Here is a 25,348-nt window from a genome sequence, read left to right as displayed (position 1 = left end):
AGTAGTCCTACAGCTGTTCTTTAAGGACACAATATTCCTAAAATTGACAAATCAGAAGATAATAATAATAATAATAATAATAATAATAATAATAATAATAATAATCTTGAATATAAATTACATTGCTCGATTTATACATAAATACACCATACAAAACATACACCATTATTTTTGTGCTTTTGTAAAATCTTACTTTCATTTGTCATTTAACTTTCCTTAATGAAGCTTTTCCCTACTTTTCCTTTCGTTTCTATTGAAGTATGTGTCCAGGAGACCGACTATCTGAAAAGGAAATAGCTTTTCTCCACCCAAAAAGTATGTCCACTGTTTAATGGTGACATTCTTCACATGGGTAATTGCTTAAATATTTTGAGAAGGTTTTGCAAATGACTCCCAGAAAGAAGAGGAAGATGGCAAAATGAGACAGAGGTTAGCATGCATTTTGTACCACATGGTTCTGATAACTTATTTGGATGGTAGTGGAAACAAAAATCCAAAGGAATTCTGTCAAAAAGTTTACCTCCAGACTCTCCATCTGGAGGTAAAATGATGAAAGGAGTTTTACAGCCTGGCATTCATGACTTTGGAAACACATTTCAGGACTTTACCCCACTACAGATTTCTAGGTCTGTGTTTTTCACATATGGGCAGCATATGGCTGACCAACACCCTCTGGGTGTCCAAAGTTAAAAGAGTCTTGGCAGGAAACTTTACTACTGGAGGTGACCCACTAAAATGCCTTTTATTGTGCAAAGCAGGAAACAATAAAAAAATGATTAAAAGTTGTGTAATCACATGCTTTAGACAAACTTTCTGTAAATTCAGCAGAGTAAACACATCATGACGCATCCCAATGCTAACATCTGTTTATAAGCCCAAAAGAATTCCTTACACAGCCAAAGAGGTTATGGAAAAGTAAGCAAATATTAGAAATCTCAACAATTAGGCAGCAAATCACAAACATTGTGTCAACAAAATTAAACAATTGCTTCGATTTGGGGATTTTAGCAAAAAGACTTTCCCTTTTCTGGTTTATATCTTTATAAATTCTTTTCCTTTGATGTCAATGTCCACAACTGCTCAATAAAACATCAGACTAAAGGTAAATCTATATGTCAAAACTGATGATTTTACTGATGGAAAACATGGTGGTCTTCATTATATTAAAATCTTCAAATTATCACAGTATAATGCAATGATAATAATAGCGTGATGTTGAGGAAACACAAAAAACCCACTTAGGTACACATTCTTGTAGCAAATATAAAGGGAACACTCTTGAAATACAGTATGTTTAACATTTTGTCATTGTATTCATTTATCATTGGTATGTGCTTTATCTGGTCATGGTTGTGTTTATCTTTTAATTTATCTTAGAAACCCTTGGACAAGAATCTATCCTGGTTCAGATGCCAGACTGTTTCATGGTGCCATGTATAGACATATTTACACTCGCATTCAGACTTACAATTTAGAGCAGTTTACTTAAATTTGCAGTGGCACCTCCCTTTGCTAACTGTGTCACAGTGTCAACGTTGACGCTGCAAGGCTGGTTGGCACATACAGATACTGACTCAGAGTCTAATCTGACTCAAGCCTTGCTGCTTGAACAGTTCTTTAGGTGCCAACGCCCATTACTGCTAATTGATAAGCATAGATGTCCAAGTTCAATTTAAGGTGAATGAAGCTGAAATCAGTTCAGGAGCTGAGACCAAACAAGCTAATGTGCAACAGAGGTTAACAGTTTTACATGTTCAGCTAAGACATCACCAACACCTGAAAATTAATCTGGGTAGCTTCCCTTATAGCTCACAGGTGCCAGTGAGAGATTTTAGTCTAGCTGTATCAGCCACCTCAATAGCAGCAGCCTGAGTAGGATCTTATAGGGATAAGCAACTCATAAGGCCAAATGTACAAATTTGCTTTTTGTCACTTGCTGTCACTTTTCCTATCCCAGTGGTCCCCAACCCCTGGTCGATTGGTACCGGGCCACACAGAAAGAATACATAACTTACATTATTTCCGTTTTATTTAGTATCTGATTCTGAACGTTGTTTTATTTTGAAAAATTACCGGATTCTCTCCACATCTGCCTATGATTCACTCTTGATGCATTTAAAGATGTTTGCCTCAGTCACATGTCTTACCTCTATCCGCTACCTTCTTAAAGGGGCTGCTCCGGCTGCTAACACATAATACATTACCGCTAAATTCAAACCCCAAGCAAGCAAAATGAACAAAAAACAACACACTGGATTCACGGTTATTATTATATTTAGGAAATTCCAGTTTTTATGCCGATCGGATAATTTTATTTTGTTGTATTTATTCATCAAACCTTAAAGGTCGGTCCGTGAAAATATTGTCTTACAATAAACCAGTCCGTGGCGCAAAAAAGGTTGGGGACCACTGCCCTATGTCACAGTCCAAGGTGTTTTAAAGTGTTTTTTGGACAAATAGCTCCTCTACAGTAAACTCTGAAGCATTAATGATGGACCTCAGTTAGTTTTATCTGTCCCACATGCCTGCTGTTGATGCACTGACGATGACCTAGAGCAAACTTTGCTGTATTATGTCACATGTGACATGGGCGGAAAATAAATTAGCCTTCTCAACATCTAACAACAAAACAATCTGAAAAAAGGCATCCCACAACAAATATTGTTGAAACAGCTAGGCCAGTATTCTTGGTTTCTTCACCAACCCAGGTTGCATAATAGGGCATTAGCACTGTTTTGTCCAAAAGCATCTGATAGTGTATTATTATAGTACTATATCTAACCTTACAATATGTTCTCTTCTTTTCAAAGAATAGCCAAACGCATAAATGCTTCAAAACTGGATTCACACTACAATAAAGATAATCTGCTTTTATATATAAATCCTTATAAGATAAAGTGCATGAAAAACAGATGTTCACAGGCATTCACAGATGGCATGTGGACAGATTGCCCCTTGAAGATCTTAGATGAAAGGCAGCACATGAAAATCAGGCTTTGTTATAGAAACAGTAACTCTGTAAAATTGTTCCACTTCTCCCTGATCTGGAACAAATGATGCATGCAGGTGAAAGTAGGTTTTTGTGATTGTGACAGATTAGATTAGATTTATTGCAAGCAGAACCCATGTTCATGTTCTTTGATTATTTCTCCATTGTTTTTGATTATTTCTGTAGTCATCACAAATGTGTACAAGCATGTTAATTTTGAATGGCTAAATTTAGACCGTTGCGTATCTATCTCAATAGTAAAAACTTCATATATATATATATATATATATATATATATATATATATATATATATATATATATATACACACACACACACATACTTTATACATACGTGTGTGTGTGTGTGTGTGTGTGTGTGTGTGTGTGTGTGTGTGTGAAATGTCTATATCATTAGCAGAAATCATCAGCAACAACTACACAAAGGATTAAGTCTTTATTTACATGTTAAAAATGGCAAAGGTATAAAAATACAAACTTTGAATTAAAAGGCAGAAGCAAACCTCTCTGACTTTCAGTATTAAAATAATTTGCATAACAGTGCTCATAATAATACTAGAAATGTTAAAGATTCAGAGGATATATTTAAATACACAAGGCATGCAAATGTAAATGCTTGGTCATGAGGAAAATGCCAGTAAGAAAAGTAGTGGTCCACAGGCTATGTTAATGCTGCTGAAATGTTATATGGGGTTTAATAGGTTGTGCTTGTATTTTTGGCAGGACAATAGTTTTGTCATTCCCTTTTTTTTTTTTTTTCAAAAACTAAAACAGTAAACAGCTATTCATATTTAAATGCTGTTGCTAAACATAGCAATAGTGCCCAAGAAAATTATCACATTTACTATAGCAGAAGTAGCTTATGTTATATTCTTTACATACTGTATGCTCAAATTTGCTGAATATGCTGATATTTATCTCTAATGAAATAGCCAATTTTTCAAAGACCTTATGCAAAATAGGTGACATAAAAAAGCTATCCTATACTGACTATAAAAAAATTATATATTTACAGAAATGAAAATAATCATGTGTGTATATATGTATCATTGCTCTCATAGCCATAATCAACTTAAGTACAAAAGAAAATCTCAGCATGATAGTAGTAAAGAAAGAATGTTTGTGATGCTCTTCCAAAATTCAGATTTGTTTTCCGGTATTTATTTCCTTTCTAGAATTAATATAATTCGCCTAACGAAAGATACATTTTATTGTTTATGTCTTGAAGTTATGCAGAGTATATAATACAGAGTACAAAGTAAGCATATACAGTATGTCAGAAATTAAAGCAATTCTTCTGAAATGTAATAAATTTGAAGATATACAGCATTGTTCTTCATTATTCTATAGATGCAGATTTTATATATAGGAAGGAATACCTTGTGAAGGAAAATAACCAAACAGTGGTAGTCCTAGTTGATATGTTGTTCAACCCAGCTCAGGCAGCTGCAGAATCAATATCATTTAGCTTGACATTCAGCTCTTCTGATTCCTTTTTTTTTTCCCGTGCCTCCCCTTCTGTATGCCAGCCCACCAACAGTTGGTACACAATCACTCCAATAATTGTACCCAGGAATGGGGCAAAGATGGGCACCAGGAACCAGTAGTTTCCATGCCTGTCGGAGAGAAATAGTTTCATTTGTATATTTATATATCTATCAAAATTGACAATTATTCATTAGGAGAGACGAGTGTCACGATCTTCCAGCACTGAGGTTAACTTACGTAAAGACTATGCTTCCCCAGCCTGCAATGGAAGTGAACAGACGAGGACCTAAGTCCCTGGCGGGGTTCACTGCATAGCCAGAATTAAGCCCATCGATAACCCAATGACAAGTACTGTGAATCCAACAGTGAAAGCCTCAAGTCCTTGAGGGATGGGGTTGTTGTATGGGTCAACAATGGCCAGGATACACACAATCAGCGCAGCTGTGCCTATCACCTATAAATAATGTGAAAAGAATAACAAATGAGAGAGCATGCAAGACAAAGATACAGTGTTAAATTCATTTTGTTTAGCTGACACTGGTTTGAGTAATTGGATCTGCCAGGAAGGAGGAAAAGAGGAAGGCCAAGGAGGAGGTTTATGGATGTAGTGAGGGAAGACATGCAGGTAGTTGGGTTTGAAGAGGCAGATGTAGAGGTCAGGGTGTTGTGGAGACAGATTATCCACTGTGGCAACCCCTCAAGGGAGCAGCTAAAGAATAATAATAATAATAATAATAATAATAATAATAATAATAAAAGTTTATGTAATTACTAACCTGATCAAAAAAGCCATTGGCGGTACTAAGGTGTTCATTGGGGTAGGTAGCAAAAATTCCAAGTGGTAGTTTGTGATCTTTTTCATACTGTCTCTGGAGAGCATCTTAAATATGTCATAAGAAATGTTAAACATGGAATAAAAACTGACTACACTGCATTAACCTTATTGAGATACTTACCATAATACATGCCAAAGATGATACCAGCCCCAAAAAAGGAGCCAATGATTTGAAAGAGAAAGTACACAGGAAATTTTCTCCATTTTTCCCTTCCAAGAAGGCAGAGGGCAAAAGTTACAGCTGGGTTCAGATGACCACCTGTGGAGTTGGTAGCAAAAGGTGAAGCATTTCAGAAGCAATAAGAGGAAAAACAGTGTAAAAACAACTGTTTAACACTTTGTTTCCATTCTGCAACAAACATCTGTCTCTTTAAAATTATTTAATTTTATATATGATTATCACAGCAATTATTAATAAAAGATTTAATTGTACCTGAGACTTGGCCGCATACCAAGATTCCAAGTGTGGCTGCAAAACCAAAGGCTAAGTTTACAGCAAGGAAGATGCCATGAGATCCTCCACTGAGCACATACTGGGCCACTGACCCGCAACCAAACATCTGCAGACAGAGGGAAGAATGGGTCAGGCTAGATAAGCGGGATGCATATGTTATTTTTACACTAGAACTATCCAAACGGGTGTAATATTTCAAAAATGATTAAAACCTCTGGGAGTCAGTGTTTTCACCAAATTACAATTAGTGCAGAGGTTTATCTAGTTGAATTAGATGCTATTCTTTAATAAAAAATATATAGTAAGTTACAAGTAATACATATGTATTAATCTATTATTTTTGCATATGAAATGCAATTCAATACAATATAAATTTGTAAACCTCATGTCCTGGACAGATAAAATAAATATATGAACAACTCTCTGGGCCTATTTAACATTCCATCTCTTCATACTCCTGAATGCACCTGCAATAACATCACTTGTTTGATCCAAAGCTCTCGACAGATCGTTTAATCTACCTCAAGCAGTGTGCCAGATCAGTGTCTGGCAGGAATGAGCAGTAAGTGGGCATTAAAGTGGTTGTAAAGTTAGCCAGGGCACAATCATTTCTCTGAGAACAGCAGGTATGGAGCCATAGATCATGTGGTCTGGATAAAGTGTTCCATTCTTCAGGTGCTCTGGATCAAGTTAATTTTATATCAATCACAACATCTGCTAGACCCCATTTGTCATCATACCTTTTGGATAGATTTCAGAACAGGAGTATTTTTGGACAGATAGTGTGACCACTGGCATACAGAAATGTACATATAAAAAGGAATATAGGAAAAGAGTGTTGTGTTGCATCTCCTCTACAGGTTTTCTGCAGAATCACAAAAACAAAAATCACATTCTTGTTGAAATCCTGTGCCTCTACAGGTAGAACGCTATAGAATTCTTTTCATCCACAGCCATACATTCCTAACGCTTTCCTCTCCATGTCTTACAGTGTCAATGAGTTAACTAACAGTCATTGAATATTTCAAATATACAGCATAAGAATGTATTTTTAGAATTTTATAGTTCAGATTCAACTATAAGTCTTTACTTCACTAAGAAATATGAATTTGTTGCATATAAATGTGTCATATAAATGCTTTACATATAAAGTTTTGGGAAAATGCTTGATCTCTGTCAAAAAGATAATTAAGCTACATGAAGCAGTCCTTATAGTGTAGGGGACACTCCTTTTTTTGCATCGATGTATGCAATTGATTTAGTGTATGTGTGGGTGTGTGACTTTACACAGGTAGTTTGATAAGGCAGTGGTTTCAATGATGTGTCAATACCAAGTGAGATTAATTACAAAAAAGAAAGAAAAGTTACTTAACAGTCACATAATCTATTAAATCAACAAAATGAACTTCCCATGGTTTTATCCATGTATGTACTGACCTCTTTTTTTTTTTTATCATAACAGTGCCAATAAAAAAAGAATGCCTCCTTAAATATGCTTGATGTGTTTGTTATTTTATGGAGCCTTACTACGAATACAGAATTTGATTTTGTTGTCCGATTTAAGTAATCTGTTATTCAAATCTGTGCATGGCAATGCATTTCAAAACTGCACCATCTGCTCTTTATTTTCCATTTCCCAATTTATTGCTATATATAACCTTGAGTTTTAACTATCAGCAGTGGAGTAGAAGAAAAAAAGACATTTACACCTTTATGTGTATTTTCAAGTGCATCAAATAAGTCAATCAGACAACCAGTGACAGAAATATTTATAGCTATTTGTATACTGTAGTATTTTAACTAAAAAACAAAACAAATTTTGCAACTATGCACAAGTTGGATGCATAGTCTCTGTATAGCTTCATAGCCTTTTATAGTATACTGTCTCTAACCAAAGCCTAGTTTAAATATCATATCAGCAAAGGAATAGATTAAAGAGCATTTTAAAGTCTGTTGGCTGAAGCTGTTTAGGATTAATCATTCCAGAACTAGACACAATGTTAAAAAATATGAACTTACACATGTTAATGTATGAAAAGACAACTTTAAGCCTTTGTAAATAAATAAAAGATAATGCAAAGAAGATGAGGACACTCACCACCAGGATCAGCGTACCTAAGCATTCAGCCAGTCCCTGGCGCAAAAGCTTATTACGGATTTGGAAGGTGCGACCTAGTTTATCCAGTATAACTTTCTGTATGCCCATCTTTCTGCTGAGTTCTTGACTCCAAGTGAGTGCTGCACTTTACGTCCCTCAGTGAAATGTTTGAGTGAATTTAAAGTCAGCCCTGCATCTTCCTCTTATAGTTATGTAAGTCTGTGCCCAGCCCTCTCTCAGCTCTCATGGCCAGCCTCTGCACACACCCCCTGTTTAGTTCTGCACATCCAAAACAACCACTTATACCTCTGGAGAAGACATGAATTCAGCCCCTGTGACCTACCTCTTTTTTATATTGACACACTACAATAACATCTGTAAGCATTGGTGAGGAAGTTAATTCACATGCAAGTTATTTAATTTGTTATTTATTACATTGAAGTACATTCATTTTCCACTTTATTTTGTCACAATAAGATCTCTTATTCTAAACACACACGCACACGCACACGCACACACACACACACACACACACACACACACACACACACACACACACACACACTTAGCCACAGTTTCCTGTTGAACTAGGTGACATTAGACTCATTCAGTTAAGATTATATTACAGTTTTATTTACAAGCACTGCACTCTTAGAGTAGAAGGTTCCAAATGTAGACTATCAGGGTAAACACTTAATCCATCCATAGAACCCTTGACTCCTCTGTAGACAAAAGTTTGCTAAATAATTTGTCCATTTTATCTTGTAGAATTTCAAACCTAGTGTTTATCAATATCTTATTATCAGTTATTATGCAATAAAATTATGCTGTTTCATTTAACGACAAATAAATCATAATGTTATTTCTTTGTATTCTGTGGATGAACAGTACTCTCACTCTTCTGAGAGGATGATTCCCTAGAGATTGTTTGTTAAGATTTGTACTCATTCAGCCACAAGGTCATTAGTAGTCAGGTACTGATGTAGGATGCATTCCTGGAATGCATCCAGTTATCCATTTCATTAAAATTTGTTGAACATGGTTGAGGTCATAGCTCTAAAGCAGGCCACTCAAGATTCAGTCCACACAGTCCATCATTTCAGGCCAAATCATGTAAACAATATCTACATTAAGAATGAAGCTTAATTTGTGCATAGGAGTATTGTCATACTAGAACAGGTTTGGATCTCTTAGTTCCAGTGAAGGGAATATTTTTTGCCACCGCATCCACAATTGTGTGCACATCTATTCAAAGTACATCCTGCTAAGAAATGAAGAAGCTAAGTGCAAGAGTGACCACCTCTATAAAAGCTGAATTTCTTTTCACTTTGTTGGTATGGAGCATTAAGATGTGTGGTAACACAATGGCAAGTATGAAAGACATGAACAATGGGCATTAAGAAGCAATTATCGCTGCCCATCAAGCTGGGAAGGGTTTTATAGGCGAAACAATCAAAATCTCATCATTCTACAGTGAGAAAGATTATTTATAAATAATAATGAGTGGACATCCCAGAAATTTCACCCCATGATCTGACTATGCAAAGCTCAGAGAAATTGCAAAAATCCCTCTATCGGCCTCAGTTAGCATCTTAAATATGAAAGTTCAGGACAGTACTATTAAAAAAAAAGACTGAGCAAGTTTGGAAGGTTTGCCAGGTATAAGCCTTTTCTCTTGAAAAAGAACATTGTAGGGACTTGTTTTGTAGCCACAGGGACCAAACAAGTTAAATTAAAGGAGTTATTGTACTCCATTGTATACCAAAGTATTTTAGAGTCAAATGTGATGTCATCTGTCTAATAGCTAAAGTTTGGTTGAAACTGGGTCATGCAACGTGATGTCATCTGTCCAACAGCTAGGTTGAAACTGGGTCATGCAACGTGATGTCATCTGTCCAACAGCTAGGTTGAAACTGGGTCATGCAATAGGACAATGAGCACATCAGCAAATCTACAACAGAATAGCGTAAAAAGAACAAAATCAAGATGTTAAAATGGTCGAGGCAAAGTCCAGACCTCAACCCGATTGAAATGCTGTGTCAGGAAAGCTGTGAAACCTCAATGAACTAAACCAACATTATAAAGTAGAGTGGGCCAAAATTCCTCCACAATGATATGAGAGATAAAATCACACAGAACATGATTACTTCAAGTTATTGCTTCTAAAGTGGTGCCTTGTGCATTGAGATGGATTGGCATCTATGCTGTATTCTTACCTTGTACTCAGTGTTCCTGGAAAGCCTCCAGATCCACCACAATCATATAAAAAAACAAATCAATTAATGGATAATAACACAAATCATATTTAAAAAGAACATAAAGCAAGTTATAATATATTTAGAGCATATCTAAAGTGATATGACTCAAAGCCAGTAGCCAAAACAAACAAGGTTTCAACACAAAACAAGCATGCATGAGACCTTGTGCCGGGTTTGGAGCCACAATAACCACAATATTTTTCTTGAATACATAACTGCAATGTATTTGGATTTTTAATTTGAAAAACCTGCTTAAATAAGGCTTAAAAACCTCTTTTCTTAAAGCGCGCCCGGGGCCTTCCTTTTTGGTTTTTGTTTGGACTCACTGTGTGAGAGTGAAGATGACAGAAGGTGGAAGTATGGATAATCTCCATACTCGTGTTTGAACATGAAACCTTGGTAGGATGAATAATATTTGGCAAGCTGTAAATACACTCGTTCAACTTTGTTATATAAGATGATTATGGATGAGAAAAACAATATTATATGATCTACATACTGTAGTATAACATGCATCATATATAAAAACTATTATAAGAAGAGAAAAAAGCATGCAATGCCGTGTTGCTCCCTGACAGTGAGTTAGTTGTATGTGTATCTGCACTGGAGTGAACTTAAGTGGCATGCAGACTGAGCCCTTAACACCTGTGGGATGAGCACTTTTGGAATGCTATGTGCCCCAGGCTTCTTTACCTGAAATCAGTGCTTGACCTCAATAATATTCTTGTGGCTAAATCAGCAAATACCTATCAAATACAAAACCAAAATCTAGTGAAAACCTTTCTAAAAAAAGTGATTATAACATCAAAGCGGGATTAGATTTGAAATGAGATTTTCAGCAAACAAAGTGGGTCTGATGGTCACAGATCTGGCTATATATATATATATATATATATATATATATATATATATATATATATATATATATATATATATATATATATGTGTGTGTGTGTGTGTGTGTGTGTGTGTGTGTGTGTGTGTGTGTGTGTGTGTGTGTGTGTGTGTGTGTGTGTGTGCACATGTTCATATTTGTATTCCCCCCCAACTGCAAAAAATCCTCACTATTGCAAGAGCTAGACCAACTCTTTTGTAAATGCTTACTCTCAGCTACAGGAAAAAATGTTATTGTATTTTTGGGAAAAAAGAACAATTCACTACAGTGTTTAACTTCCTAATTGTATAATTTGTCTAACAAATACAATAATTGCAATAATTCAGATTGAACTTAAGAACCAAAGCTTAATTGATTTGTTCTATTTTCTTGCTTTAAAAAATAAATAAATAAATAAACACTATAGAAAAGTACAGAAGAATACTCAAACAATTTGAAAAAATCACACAAACCAAATATATGAATCATTTATGACAGCAAATGTTTGTCTCTTCTGTTAATGGCTGCTGGTATACCACTGGTCCTCTTGGGTGTGATCATGGTTTGTAGCTTCTAGATTTCAAAAAGCCTCAAGATTGTGTAGTCACTTATATAATAGAAGTCAGTATATTAGGTTATATATTGGTTTATACTGGTATTAGGGTATTTCTCAGTAATGAATTTCCTTTAAATCTTTAGATAACATTAAAATTGGTCAGTAATACTAGTTTAATACTAGTTAATAATTGTTTGAATCATCATATCATTATAATGAGAAAAAATGCATAGTAATCACTGTAATTTCTCTTCTAACTGCTACAAATTTATAATAATTTCCTACTTTAATGATTATATCACATTAACTGCACACATTTACATTTATGAAGTAACATGTGACAGGATAAATCCATTATAGCAGGGTTGCAAAAACAGTGTGTTTTTAGTAAAACGTGTTGATTAATCAAACAATTCTTTAACTCTTTGAGTTTAAATGTAAACAATATAAATTATATTACAAACATAAAACGTCTTTTCATTTAGTTTGTTCCAAAGATCTTTGTGTTTTCCACTTGCCAAGATGTCATAGAGTTTGTGGGAGGAATAAAGTTCTAGTACATCATCAAAAGGATATCAAAGTTCATCCTCAAGCTGCCAGGAAGAACCTGTTTATACCAGATTTGTGCATGCTTTTCACTTACACATGGGCTTTTCACTTACACATGGGCTTTTCACTTAAACATGGGTGTGGTAACGGTGATTCCAGGAGAGAAATGAGCATCATATTTTATCACACACCATCCTCCACACACTTTACCTCAGTTCAACTGCTTTTACCCTTTTTTTCTCTCTTCCTTTCTTTCCTATTATGTCAAAGCAGAAATGTGTTAAAGTGAATGGCAATCCAGTAGCTTTTCATACACATACAGCTCACATCTCTATTTGTAATATTTCTGGGTGCCTTATTCACCACCTGATGGAGCTTTTTTGATGTAAACACTGGTAGTTTGGGTGGCATCCTCTCAAGGGCTTTGCCATCCACATCAATTTCCGGAAGGAATAGTTTTATTGTTATGCCACTCTGTGTAAAAAAATCTATTCTGTCTCTAATGGGTATAGGGGCCATCACTGAAGAAATACACTATGCTTAACTCTGAGAGGGCTCCTCAACAGGAAATCCAGTACAGGATTTAAATGTGCACACACAGCTTGTGGTCTCTATGTATACATAGAACACCACTATCACAACATCTCAGATACAAAGAACGATAATTTCATATGCACCACTTTCTGATCTTATGTCTACATCTAGAAGCATTGCCTGGCACAGAGTGGAGAGACAGAGGCAGGGCGTAAAATACATTAATGTCACTATCTATTTTTTTCAGCCCTGTTCTTTATTTATTAGGCTTCATCTACAATCAGACCATGATGATGAACCTGCTCACACCGGTCGAACCACTAATGTCTGTGCATGGCACTGATTCAGAGATTCTCCACCACTAACAACTCACCCTTGAGAATACAGGTTTTGTCATTGCATCAAAATGACTAGCTGTCAGGAGCAGTGGCAGTTATCTAGAACATCATTTCCCTTGACATTCTTTTGCCCCTCCACTTCTTTTACTTTCATGTCTGAGTTCTCTCACCAGGATTAGTATTTTATTTTTATGCAGACATCTTTACCATAAATCTGTCAAAAAGGTTTATAAAGACTTCTGAAGACAACAACCACTATATTTGATGTTAATGTATGCTTACTAAAATAATATGTAACCAGGTAGATTTACACTGCATTTGTAGAAGCTCTTCAAAATTGTCACTGTGGATTCCATTGTCCAATAACAGACATATATGAGATGAGGCACTCATAGTGATTATAAAAAAATAATGGAAAAAAAACAATATGCATAATTAAGTAAAGAGATGTGTTCTGACTTGAACTATGAAAGAGGTGAGGCCATTAAGTCAAACTTCTTCGCTGTTCAAATGTAGATTGACAAGGAATGTGTAAGGGTTTTGTGGAATAGATTGGGTTGGGTTACCTGCTTTTTATTTTGTATAGGCCTGCTTTGTCATGTAGTAGCACTGCCCTTCCCACTGACTAATAATACTGGCAAAAAACCTTCAGGGAATTAACAGAAAAATACATATACACAAAATATTTCGATATTACAGAAACTCAATGATTATTCATTCATGACAGTAAATGTTGTCTATGGTTGCTGGTAAACCACTGGGGCTCAGCAAGTTCATTTGTAAGTGCCTTTAATGCTAATAACTGTAATAACTGATATCAACCACTAATGATTTCCTTTTCTCACTCTTTTTTTATTAGCATTATAAAGCACAGCAAATGGAGTCTATATAAAGGGAATGACAGTATGATTGTTCCTAAACCAGGAATGAGCGTGTTGTACAAACATGACTACAAATACTTTGAAAGTCTTGAATGTAGAACTGTGCAATGCAGTACAGTACATGGGATTAAAAAAAAACAGCTACAAGTAAACTAGTAAACATAGTGTGCTTAGTTCACCTTGGAAACCAATCATTTAATGCTGACCAAATAAAATAAAGTCACACCACTGGAAATATACAAAGCACAAAATATCAGAACTTGTTATTACAAAAGCACTTAAAAAGAAGACATACTCCTGACCCAAGGGAAATGAAACAAGGTTTGCTACATGAAAGGCCTTTTGACAAAAAATGAGAATAACTGAAGAAAAAAAAAATAGGACAGGCTGCTAGAGGCAAAAACATTAACATTGCAAGCAGTACAGATGTTTTTTTCTGTATAGGACAGGTGTGGCTTTAGCTGGGTTGAAAGGCCTGGAATACACCTCATAGGTTGAGTAGTAGACAAGGAGGGTGAGGTGAGAGAAGACAGATAATCACCAAGCCTTTGCAAACAAAGTGTGTAAATCTGATCCCTCCTCACCCGCTAGCTGTTTTCTTGCGAGGGTTTTTCTTACAGGGGTTATCATTTGTTAATACTCAAAATACTTCGGATAAATAATCTGACTCGGTTTTTCCTTTTGGTTATAACAAGCTCTAGATTTGAGTAAGATGCAGAAACATGACTTCATTTCTGAATGGCCGTTTAGTCTGAGTAATAAATCAGTGGTCATCAAACAGGTTTTTGTGTCCCAGATGATAAACATCATATGTTAATGCAATCCAAATGTGTCATCAAGATTTCCGTTTCATTTTTTCTAGTGTATTCTATCTTCAGCAACTACAGTTTCTTTCTTAAAAGCTACAAATTCTTTGTCAAGGAGAGTCTGTACAAATTAAACACTAAATGTTGAAGGGCTATGCAGTTATTTTTTTACTTGTTTTTCTATGGCTTTGGAAATCAAATTGTACAGTATCAATATATGCAGTCAACTGCATTAGCTCACCACTGTTTTTATCATATTAGTGGAAAAAGTTTTACAAGCTTGATGATTTGGCATTTGAAGTTGAGAGACAGAAACGTTGAAAAAGAAATGATGACAGATAAGTACCGTATTTTCCGGACTATAAGCCGCTACTTTTTTCCCATGCGTTGAACACCGCGGCTTAAACAATGAAGTGGCTAATTTATGGATTTTTCCTGGGTTTTTCCCGGGTCACAAGCTTCAAGCCAAAAAATTGAGCATCAAAACATTAGACGAATGTAATTGCGGAACGGGTTCACCAATTAAATTCTTTATATTAAATCACGCTCCCACTGAATCGGGCCACACCACATCATAAATATGGATGAGGTTCCTCTGACGTTTGACCTGCTGCTCAGTCAGACTGTCTACAGGAAATGCGAATCATTTGTCACGCTGAAAACAACCGGGCATGAAAAACGCACTTCACCTGTGTTCTGAGCTGCACGGCATCGGGAGAAAAGATTCACAGATGGTGATTTTTAAACGCACAATGATGCCAAAAGAAAAACTCTCGAGAGAAATGTTTGTGAAAGGAAGGAGGAAGACAGTGAACAATGACTTTCTTGGTAGGCTACTGTTTAGTTACAAGCCGTGTAACAGGCACTGTCTTTCATTAAAGCCTGTGTAAAGTTTATTAGTTTAAATGTAGACACCTGCGGCTTATAGACAGGTGCTTATATAAGGGTGCGTTTAATAGTCCGGAAATTATGGTACATAATAATATATAAGCTATCTATACGTGTTTAAGAAATAAAGATGACAAATAGAGTAATACAAGAAACAGCAGAACAGAATGTTGGATTTGACTGAATAATAATCTTAAATAACAAAATAGATTGTTGACTTTGTTAAGGGAACATAATATGCTTAAAAAGTAGATTGTCATCTTTGTCAAGCCAACAAAAAAAAAATTATTTGAATATATACATTGGACGCAATAATGAATAATAATGATAGAGCAGTAGTAAGTATGACAAATAACAGCAACACTGAGCCATGTGTGTGTGTGTGTGTGTGTGTGTGTTTAATCCCCAAATCTGAGGTATGTCTGTATTTTTTTAGTGTGGATATTGTAGACCAGCCTTCTTTTTGTTGTTTGTTTTGAGAAAATGTACTTTAGCATTTAAATTATGAAGTGTCTTGTTTTGATCTAGGTACACGTGATCATGATGCTATTCTTTGGCTTACAATTCATTCATCAAACCATTCTGAATAATTAAAATGTACTAATGAATTTATATATTTATATATGTACTATATGCATATATATATATATATATATATATATATATATATATATATATATATATATATATATATATATATATATATATATGTATTATTTAAAAATACAAAAGTTAAATGACATTTGCCTTGATTGTTCTCATTAATTGCTTATTGTTTAACATAAGAAAATATGTCAATACTACTGGTGCTAGCTCGTACAGGTCACATGCGAACCAGGCCAGACTGTTAAAGAATAGAAAGATCCGAGGTGATTTTTCCCCTACTTGTCTACAAGCTAGTTGGGGTGAGCCTGGGGCCATGGAAATCCTTAAAACAAACAGGTTCTTGGCTGACAGGAGGGAATCCAAATGTGGTCTTCTGATGTTGTCACTCATACTACTAAAGGTCTAATGTTTTGTGTATGCTGAGATGCTTTTGTGCTCACGTGGTTGCAAAAAGTATTTTTTTCAGTTACTGTATTCTTCCTGGTAGCTCAGACACATCTATTCATTTCCTCGTATCTTTCCTATTAATAAGGTGTTTTCACTCACAGAAGTGTCACTCACAAATTTTTTTTATTTTATTTTATTTTATTTATTTTTATTTTATTTATTTTTATTTTTTTGCATTATTCTGTGTAAAGTCTAGACATTTTCTAAGCATTTTAAAAGGTCAGCATTTCTGAAATACTTTAACCAGCCCATCTGGTACAAACAATCATGCTAAAAAGCTCTTGCAATCAATCACATTTTCCCATTGTAATGCTTCATCTTTATGTAAGCATTATCTGAAGCTCTTGACCTGTACCTGCATTATTTTCTCTCATTGTGCTGCTGCCAAATTATTGAATGATAAAGAAGCAATTGCATAAGTTTTCTTATTTAAGGGGATGGTAAATGTATTTTATGCAATCAATTCAACATGTATTTGCTTAACCCTCTTACCTATTTATATTTTAAAGAAATACTGTATAAATAATCATTTAGAAGTTTTGACAAATGCAATTTACAGCATCATGTCCTCATATGTTCTTTACCACATGAGGCACCTGATAGAGCCTGATAAATGGTGAATTGTATTTAAATACATTTGTTTTAATTCCCTGTTTGAATTGTTAAGGAAATGAGCTTCTTTACCATTTTTGCTTGTAAAAAAAATTTACCTAATTTATAACTTTTCCAGTTTATAGAATATTATCAACAGCTATTAGCATGTGGGAAACCATAGCATGTGTAACATGCATGATGTGTAATACCTTTTCTGCCATTCATTTGTAACGTCTTTGAAGAAGAAAGTAATAGAAATAGAAACCAAACAATAATAAATCATACATTGTCCAAGAAAAGTACAGTGGGAACAACTAAGGTGGTACAGTGGTTCTGTGTTCCTTGGTTTCAATGACAGTACAGGAGCAGCTAATGGCTAGTATCTTAAATATCAATGATCAAGCACAATCGGAAGCTAAGAAACTCTAAGAAAAAAAATTTTTTTGAAAAAAAGAAGAAATAAAAACGTCAAGTTTGACAAAAACGTTTTTGTCAAGTTCTCTTTTTTCTCTAAAAAGCTGACATCCTGTGCTAACATCCTGTGTTAATTCTTATGAGGAAGCACAGCCTGACTGCAACCTCAATTAAATTGGTTACCATTGACAGGTAAAACAATGCTATTATGACTATGTGTCTGACCAAATGTTGTGTAACTCACAGGGGATTGTTTGCAGGTCCCTTCCAGAGGCAGAACTTTCAGGACACTGTGTATAGTAGATATAATAAAAGAAGGTACAGGCCTCTAAAAGCTACCTACCTTCAGGGAATCAACCACAAAATCTATATGGCAATTACTGTATTACTTTACAGTAGTTTAGTGGAGATGGAATTGTTATGCTTGTGGAGTTGCATTGTGTGAGGTTTTTTATTTAGAACCACAAAAAAATCCTTTAGACAGAACTTCTATAGAGAAAAAACCCACTGTGATACATATGGTGGTTTATATTTATTCTATACATCTATTCACTTGTCTTCAGTATCTGCTTTATCCTGGCGTGGGTTGCAGTAGATCTGAGGCCTTTGACTGTCATAAAAGCTTTTTCACTGTAAATGATAGCCACAAAACCCTTTAGCTAATGTATACAAATGTTCACCAAAGCTCAAAGTTTTCTGTAAATGTAGAGCTATCCTTTTTACATTTTTTGCTCATCATTTTAGAAATACATTATGTTTTACATGTGTCTTTACTTTAAATATTGCAGCTGCTAAAACAACTTGAAAAGGTAATCAGTTTGATAGTACAGACTTAATATTACAAATCTAATGACTCTGATACTTATACTCATGTTCCTTCCAACACACTTAGCACTGCTTTCTATTTGATTCTATTTTGATTGAGTCTGGTTCCTCTCAAGGTCTCTTGTCTTGACTGTCTCAGGGAGTTTTTCCTAGCCATCTGTCATCAGTGGCTTGATCATTAGGGATAAATAAAAAATCTATATGAACTCATGCGAAGCGAACACGCACATAAAAAAAAACACAAACACAAACATCCATATGCAAATTGTTTACTTAAATAAAAAAAAATGCACAGCAAAACGAAAATATGAAGCTGAACACAGGAGGTTTTTAACAGAGTAGGAGAGTTTATATTTTTTTTTGTTGAACGTAATGAGAAGTCATTCTGCCTTATGTCAGGCGTCATTAGCGCATTTAAAAGTTTCAAATCTTCAGTGCCACTTCAGCTCGCTCCATGCTATCATCGACTAGGAATTTCCAAAAGGGACTGAACTTCACAAAAGTTATTGTAAATTATTATATTTTTGTTTGTGGACTTGGTTGAACTGAGAGTTCCGGCCTGTGGTCTTAGTACTATAGGAGTCAATTTCTGTCATTATTATATTGGTGTGTGACATTTACAATAAATCTGGCTGAGCAGAGGTGTGTGTGTGTGTGTGTGTGTGTGTGTGTAAGGAAGGGATGGGTCAAGTTTGTATGTGCCCATGTGTGTCTTGTGTGGCTCTTTGCGGTAACACAGTAAAAAATGTGGCTTTTGTATCTTGACTGGTTGGCCACCCCTGATCTAGAAAGTCTAACCCCTCTTAGTGATTCTACACTGACAGAAAACCTGACAGAAAACCCGGGTGAAAACAAGTCACACAACAACAAATTAAATGTATTGCAAAAGTTAATTGTCTTTCAGAAGCAAGTTGCAGTATTTCAGACTTGAGATGATGAGGACTGAACAAACAACTAAGTGGCCTATGTGAATAGAAATGGATGAATATTACATTAGACATGTCAAAAGAAAACAAAAGTTGATCGTCCATGGTTACTCCAAGGTTGCGTGCAGTGACTGAAGATGAGATGAGAGAGTTGTGCATACAGATAACAAGAACTTGACGTGGAGATAAATCACCTGGAATGAACAGCAGTTAGGTTAAGATGGGATTCAGCTTCAGTTTACGAGCTACCATTCATGATAAGCTATCTACCAGGCATGCTGAGATCCAAACGAAAACAAGAATATTTATAGGGGGTGAAGGAGATTGTAGAATTAGAATTAGTTTGAATCAGAGTGTCCTCTGCATAGCAATGGTACGAAAACCCTATAGTATAGTATAGTATAAATGGAGAACAGAAGCCTTGTGGTATATCAGTGGAAAGTCTGTGTGGAACAGATGATGTTTCTCTTCATGTCACCTGATGTAACTGACCTTTTTTGTTGGAAGAAAAACATTGCCAAGCTGTGTCATGGATTCCAGTACTTCTGAGGATGAAGAAAAAAGCCTTGTGGTTGACCAAAAATGTGAAAATAAAAATTGTCCTATCAAGCAATAGAGAAGCAGTTGATTATAAACAGTAAGGATTTTGGTGTTTGAGAGATCTAGAGTAGGTTGTTTGAGGATTGGAATAAGCCTTGTTCTTATGAACAGAGGAGATATAATAGAGGCATTATTGATAATAGTGATGAATAGGAGAACATCTTGTATGATGGTCTGGAGGATTGTATGTTGGATCCAATTGGTAGGTGGCGAGATTGCAGGAGGAGATGACTTTTTGTTGATAGATTAAAAAATGGTGTTAGTGAAAAAAGAAGAAACAAGAGTATATAGTGTAGGAGTTGTAATAAGGTCTGTCCATTTTTTTTCAATCTTCTAATCGTAGAAGGTATCTAAATCTTCAGCACTTAGAGAGGAGATTGTGAGAGATTGTAAAAGATTGTGGTTTGAGCAGTGAAGAGAAGATGGAATTTGTGTGGATCATACAAACTAATCCAGCATTCTGATTTAACAGTCTTAGTAAAAGTCAATTAAGATGAGAATTTAGTGTAGTGTACACTTAGTGTAGTAAGAGAGATTAATGTCAAGATGTAATTTCTTCCACTCTCTCTTTCTCTCTGCTGCTCTTAATTCTCTCCAACTGTAACTCTTTGTAACTCTTCTGATAAACAATGAGCAAGGCTTGATGTCTCCTGGGAAAACAAAAAGCTTTTTTTTAAGCTAGTTTTCATACTATAATCTACACTTTACTGTTTCCTGCATAATCTAAGAACCTACTCAATGGCAGAAGTCATTTGCTGGAGACATTTATTGTGGTTGCAGAACAATTGTTTGTGAGATGAAATTGTAAAAGATCACACATCTCTTCTACTGTACATCCTTGTTGTTTGACAAAAAATAAGGATTCCATATGCAGGAGTTGTATTTTACCACAAATCAGATTAAAATCATTACCCAAATAATAATAAATCCACTAAAGTCTTTGTAAGATTAAGATCAAAAACAATGTAGAGTTAAAAAAATCAGCAGGCAGAACCAGCAACAAGATGGGCAGGGCAAAGGCAAAGGCAAAAAGATCAGACACAGAAATCTATTTAGAATAAATCATGGCTTAGAACTGACAAGAATGCACGCAAACTTTAAGACTTGAAAAATAAGGAAAAACCCATATGCTTTTTATAATGTTCAAACAGGGAAAGGGAAATAAAACAGAAAACAGAGATTTAAAAAAAATGGTGAATTTTGCTCTCTGGCAATCTGGAGGGTAGATGTCAGGTTTGGATAATAAATAAACAAAAATAATAAACAAGAAAATGTTAGTACTTTTTTTGTACTCAATAAATAAGAAGACCAGTGAATGTCAAGTTTCTCTAGTAGAAGTTTTTAAACAAAATATAACTATTTTAACCAGTGAAATTCCTTGCTGCAAAGACTTCAGAGTTTCTTGCTCAAATCTGTCTGCTATTCATGTAGAAATATGTGTTTTTGTTTCAACATGTTCTTTTAGCAGCATAGTGGCTTAATTTAGTTTATTACACTCCAACGTCTCCAAATTCAATATAAAAATCAAGTGTATATGTAATCGTAGTAAGTCATATGCTGCCTTATGCCAGATCAGTGGGTCATGTTCAGTTCATAAAGAATCAATGTTTAAGTTCAAACTAAATGCAAGATACAGAGAAAGACGCTGAGAGTGATAAATGGCCTTGAGCAAAGCATGCTGTGGTTTCTGTACACATTTCACACATTTTCAGCCATCATGTTCTCTGTGTCTGGTTTGTTGACATACACTGGATAACAGACTTGGTTGAAGATACAAGGAAATAAAAAAGAAATGTTCCAGTATTTAGAAGATAATCACTATACTGCTAACATGCACACCAGCAAATCAAAGCTAGTTCAGTTTTCTGTCAGGAACGATGTTTTTTTGCTACAGAAAAACAAAAAAAACGAATTTAAAACTCTAAAATCTGAAAATAGCCATTCATAGCAATGTGTATATGTAAGTCAAGAAGTTTAAATGTTTAATTAAGTGAAATATGACTATTGGAACAATACACAACCAAGCAAAACACTGATTGGGAATTCTAATTAGGAACTTTCAGCACACCACAATGTTGTTATGAAAGTTTGTATTAAAGACAACAAGTAGCTTTTTTGTATTGTTTTTATAAAAAATTAGTTTTCATACATGCAGGAGTGTTTTTATTCAGGTCACACTGCCTGGCACAACTATCACAACATTACAGCTCAGCAGTTAAGACCAATCATGTTACATCCAAACATGGCAATAACATGACCCTTAAATTCTATCTACAAGTCTTAATTGCTTGGGCTAAAAGAATCAACCAGATGAGTAAAATCCCATTAATCCTTAACCCTCCCAATTCAGCATTTGCTCAATTTTTTTCGAGAACATGTGACTGTAAAAGAGTAATGGTGCATTTAACCTGTTAAAGGCTTTTTTCCCTCTCTGTCAATGCAGCATCAAGTTAAGGTTAGGAGCACACTAAACATAAAACCTCATATTACAGGGCATAAGATCTACACTATAACACACATAGCACACATAGGTTGGCTTCATGGATGTAGTAAAATTGATGTAATCTGGACTTTATATAGCAAAATGGTACAGAGTAAGGCTGTTTCATGTGCAGTACTTATGCAGTATTTCTCAAAAACTGTGTTTAGGTCATTCTTTCAGCAATGTGGTCTATAAAACTCCTTGTGGTTGTAGGCTGATCATTTATTATTAACGATGGTATAGCTCTAAGCCTAACTGACTTAGTCCCACTAATGTGTTTATTTCTAAATCTTATTGATTTGAATAATTGAAAGTAATTCTGTAAAGAAAATGTATTATCTGGTTTTCTGCTTTCCCTAATATCTGAAGAAATGGAATGAGTCTGGAATGATTTCTGGTCCATTTATAAGGGTCTGTGAAATAATTCCAGTAAAGGAAGTTTGGTGTTCAGGTGAACCAGTTTTCCATGTTCATAACTAGATAATTATGCCATATTATAAATACAGGTCCATACAGGCACTGACAAAAAGGTGATTAAAAGACAGAAGCCAGCTGAGGTGAACAATGTAAGCTTTTTCTTAACAAACAAAAGCCCTCACCGGACACATTAAGAGTATTACATAAACTGTGTACATTTTTTAACTCGCACAGACAGTTTTTAGATAACTGTATTAATACAAGTCTTTAATATAACACTATTTAAAAAAAAACCACCCTTTGATGATGGGTGCTTTCAAAATTTAGAGAACTGGCTTGGCTAGATACGCATAAACATACCGTGATAAACACATGACATTACTAACAAGAAATGTGCTTAAAACAACAAATTCAATTACAAGACGTTTAACAGGTGAAGCAGGTAGCAGGAATAAGAAAACAAAAAAACAAAAAACAAAAGAGACATACAGATTTGAAGTGAATCCATCAGAATGAAAACAAAAGACTGGTGAAGGGATAAAACTGCAGACAGTTCAATTCAAATCCATTATAAATTATACACACACACACACACACACACACACACATTATTTATATATATATATATAAGGTTAGTTGGATTTTGTACGCAACTTTGGATGCACAAACTCCTGTAGTAGACAAAAGACTAAAACGTCATGCAAATGATGGATTTCAGCAGTCTTTCATCATGTTCTACTCTGTCAATATTTGCCAGGCTGTCTTTCAGCACTTTACACATGTATTATAGCTCTGTTAAAAATAGTGTTAAAGCGTACAGCAAACCAATGTTTCACAATGTTCAGGAGTACATAACTCACTTTTCTCTCTCTCTCTCTGTGTGTGTGTGTGTGTGTGTGTGTGTGTGTGTGTGTGTGAGTGTGTGTTTTTAAATTGGGGAAATGCACTAATATTTGCAGGGCATCTGAATTCCAGGACAATAATTGAAAATAACCAACTCCTGAGTAGGATAATTAAATATAAATGTATTGAATTCGAATAAATATACAGTGGGGAAGATAAGTATATAAACACCCTGCTATTTTGCAAGTTCTCCCACTTAGATATCACGGAGGGGTCTAAAATTGTCATCGTAGGTGCAAGTCCACTGTGAGAGACATAATCTAATAAAATCCAGAAATCACAATATATGATTTTTAAACTATTTATTTGTATGATACAGCTGCAAATAAGTATTTGAACACCTGTCTATCAGCTAGAATTCTGACCCTCAAAGACCTGTTAGTCTGCCTTTAAAATGTCCACCTCCACTACATTTATTATCCTAAATTAGATGCACCTGTTTGAGGTCGTGAAAAAAGGTCCACTGTTGGAGCAATCATTAGAAAATGGAAGAAGCTGAACATGACTGTCAATCTCCCTCGGACTGGGGCTCCATGCAAGATCTCACCTCGTGGGGTCTCAATGATCCTAAGGAAGGTGAGAAATCAGCCCAGAACTACACGGGAGGAGCTGGTCAATGACCTGAAAAGAGCTGGGACCACCGTTTCCAAGGTTACTGTTGGTAATACACTAAGACGTCATGGTTTGAAATCATGCATGGCACGGAAGGTTCCCCTTCTTAAACCAGCACATGTCCAGGCACGTCTTAAGTTTGCCAATGGCCATTTGGATGATCCAGAGAAGTCATGGGAGAAAGTCATGTGGTCAGATGAGACCAAAATAGAACTTTTGGGTCATAATTCCACTAAAAGTGTTTGGAGGAAGAAGAATGATGAGTACCATCCCAAGAACACCATCCCTACTGTGAAGAATGGGGGTGGTAGCATCATGCTTTGGGGGTGTTTTTCTACACATGGGACAGGGTGACTGCACTGTATTAAGGAGAGGATGACCGGGGCCATGTATTGCGAGATTTTGGGGAACAACCTCCTTCCCTCAGTTAGAGCATTGAAGATGGGTCGAGGCTGGGTCTTCCAACATGACAATGACCCGAAGCACACAGCCAGGATAACCAAGGAGTGGCTCTGTAAGAAGCACATCAAGGTTCTGGCGTGGCCTAGCCAGTCTCCAGACCTAAACCCAATAGAGAATCTTTGGAGGGAGCTCAAACTCCGTGTTTCTTAGCGACAGGCCAGAAACCTGACTGATCTAGAGAAGATCTGTGTGGAGGAGTGGGCCAAAATCCCTCCTGCAGTGTGTGCAAACCTGGTGAAAAACTAGAGGAAATGTTTGACCTCTGTTATTGCAAACAAATTGTGATTTCTGGAATTTTTTTTTTAGATTATGTCTCTCACAGTGGACATGCACCTACGATGACAATTTCAGACCCCTTCATGATTTCTAAGTGGGAGAACTTGCAAAATAGCAGGGTGTTCAAATACTTATTTTCCTCACTGTAACTGCAGATTTGTAATTTTATATATGGTCACCTCACATTATGTCAAAGGATTTCTGAGTAATGAATGTG

The 25,348-nt window shown here is 35.5% G+C and overlaps 1 protein-coding gene across 1 annotated transcript; it reads right to left on the bottom strand.

The window, feature by feature from the left end:
• Window positions 1-3,425: 3,425 nt before the first annotated feature.
• On the bottom strand, window positions 3,426-8,064 carry aqp3a (aquaporin 3a). Its single transcript, XM_046842144.1, is given in 7 exon segments — window positions 3,426-4,624; window positions 4,734-4,821; window positions 4,824-4,950; window positions 5,273-5,376; window positions 5,453-5,590; window positions 5,765-5,891; window positions 7,884-8,064. Coding segments are annotated over 7 exon segments (870 nt in total). The 5' UTR covers window positions 7,992-8,064; the 3' UTR covers window positions 3,426-4,446.
• Window positions 8,065-25,348: the final 17,284 nt, after the last annotated feature.

This window comes from Silurus meridionalis, chromosome 27 (genome assembly GCF_014805685.1).
Source record: "Silurus meridionalis isolate SWU-2019-XX chromosome 27, ASM1480568v1, whole genome shotgun sequence".
Lineage (NCBI taxonomy): Eukaryota > Metazoa > Chordata > Actinopteri > Siluriformes > Siluridae > Silurus > Silurus meridionalis.
Note: the sequence above shows the minus strand (reverse complement) of the source record. Positions and strands in the feature narration are given on the sequence as shown.